A 1,402-nucleotide genomic window follows, 5' to 3' on the forward strand; every position below is an offset into this window, starting at 1 on the left:
AGAAAACGCGCCTCTTTTGTGTTCATAGAAGAGTAGTCCACAAACGGCCGCTCCCCCACACGAGGCATATCTTCCTTAACAACGCCACGATTGCCTTCGAAGGCCAAAGGAAGAAGCGGGTAACCCATTCCCCGCGGAAGTCTCGCAAGGGCTCCGGACGGAGAGTCCCCCAAATGGCCCAGTCTCCCATTTGCGCTCCCGGCTTAATTCTCCTTCCTCCGAACCAAAGCTTTAGAGAAGCCCTCTCCTTTCGGATGTTGTCTCTAACGTACAAAAGGAGGTCCGTACCCCATTCAAGTTTGGCTCCAGAGAGCGGCAGGGAAACAGTTCATTTTTTTCGGGAAAGCAATTTTTCGGCAAGACACAATTTAAAGCCTTCTACTGCCCCCCTCAGATGGCTTCCTTCAAGTCTGGCATTCGAGTGTCCCCCCCATCTTGTCTTGCGATTCAGGAGGGACCAAGATTTTTCCGTCTTCCCCAAGGGCAGACAGGCAGAGGTCAATCCCCGTTCCTGGGACACAACTTCGAGATCCTAGACGACCTCTACACGCTCTGTGAAATGATCGACGAACGCCTCTCGCGTGGAAATCAGTCCTGATCCACTGCCAGCTAGGCGTCAGTCGCTCCGCCTCGCTTGTCATTGCCTACGGACTCTACAAGCACAGACACCTGGACTTTAACTCCGTCTACAGCATGGTCAAGTCCCGTAGTCGCTGGGTAGGGCCTAACATGAGCCTCATCTACCAGTTGACCGACTTCCGATCCAAACTACAGGATAAGAGCAATAAGAGTAAACAACCTGCCCCAGAATGGCTTGACAGCCCTGTCGTCCAGGAGAAAGCACCGCAGCTCCCTCTCCCATCGTCCTCGCCGGCATTCAAGAAACCCTCCCTCCAGAGCCAGACAGGTTCAAACACAGGATTCAGTTTCTTCTCGCACAACCCGTTCAGCCTTGCTCGCCTAACCACCACCAGCAACCACAACAACGGCCCCTCGTCTAAACGCAACAATGTCCTGCCTCGTCCCTTACCCCTACGAGAAAAGTACCAGACCTTCCACGCTTATCGTCGCTCCAACTCCAGCCCTCCTCCAGAAACCCTCTTCCCAAGCAACTCGTTCTTCCAGCCGCCGAATAAAAATCCACATGGCGAAACTGACGTACAAATGGCTGATCACTCCGTGCCCTCCACCACCCTTCCAGACGAGTCGACGATCTTCTCTCCCAAAAAGACAGATCAGTTCGTCATCGCTTCTCCTTTCTCTCCAGGTATTTTCTCTCCTGGCGCTCCCGCTCAGCCCCCCGCCGCCAGCGGTCTAGGTCTAGCAGGTGTGGATTCGGTTCGCAAATCTCTCGAGGCCAACCAACCAAGGGCACCAATGAACCGACCGACGGTGATGTACG

General features: G+C 54.3%; 1 protein-coding gene across 1 annotated transcript in view; it reads left to right on the forward strand.

Moving 5' to 3' along the window:
- Positions 1-693: 693 nt before the first annotated feature.
- The window catches only part of MGYG_01114 (hypothetical protein), a gene marked incomplete at both ends in the record, with an annotated part of 906 nt that continues 197 nt past the window's right edge, over positions 694-1,402 (forward strand). Inside the window, one exon of the mRNA XM_003176982.1 lies at positions 694-1,397. Within this exon, the coding sequence (XP_003177030.1) occupies positions 694-1,397 (704 nt within the window). The remainder of the gene's footprint in view (positions 1,398-1,402) is intronic.

This window comes from Nannizzia gypsea, genomic scaffold (genome assembly GCF_000150975.2).
Source record: "Nannizzia gypsea CBS 118893 supercont1.1 genomic scaffold, whole genome shotgun sequence".
Lineage (NCBI taxonomy): Eukaryota > Fungi > Ascomycota > Eurotiomycetes > Onygenales > Arthrodermataceae > Nannizzia > Nannizzia gypsea.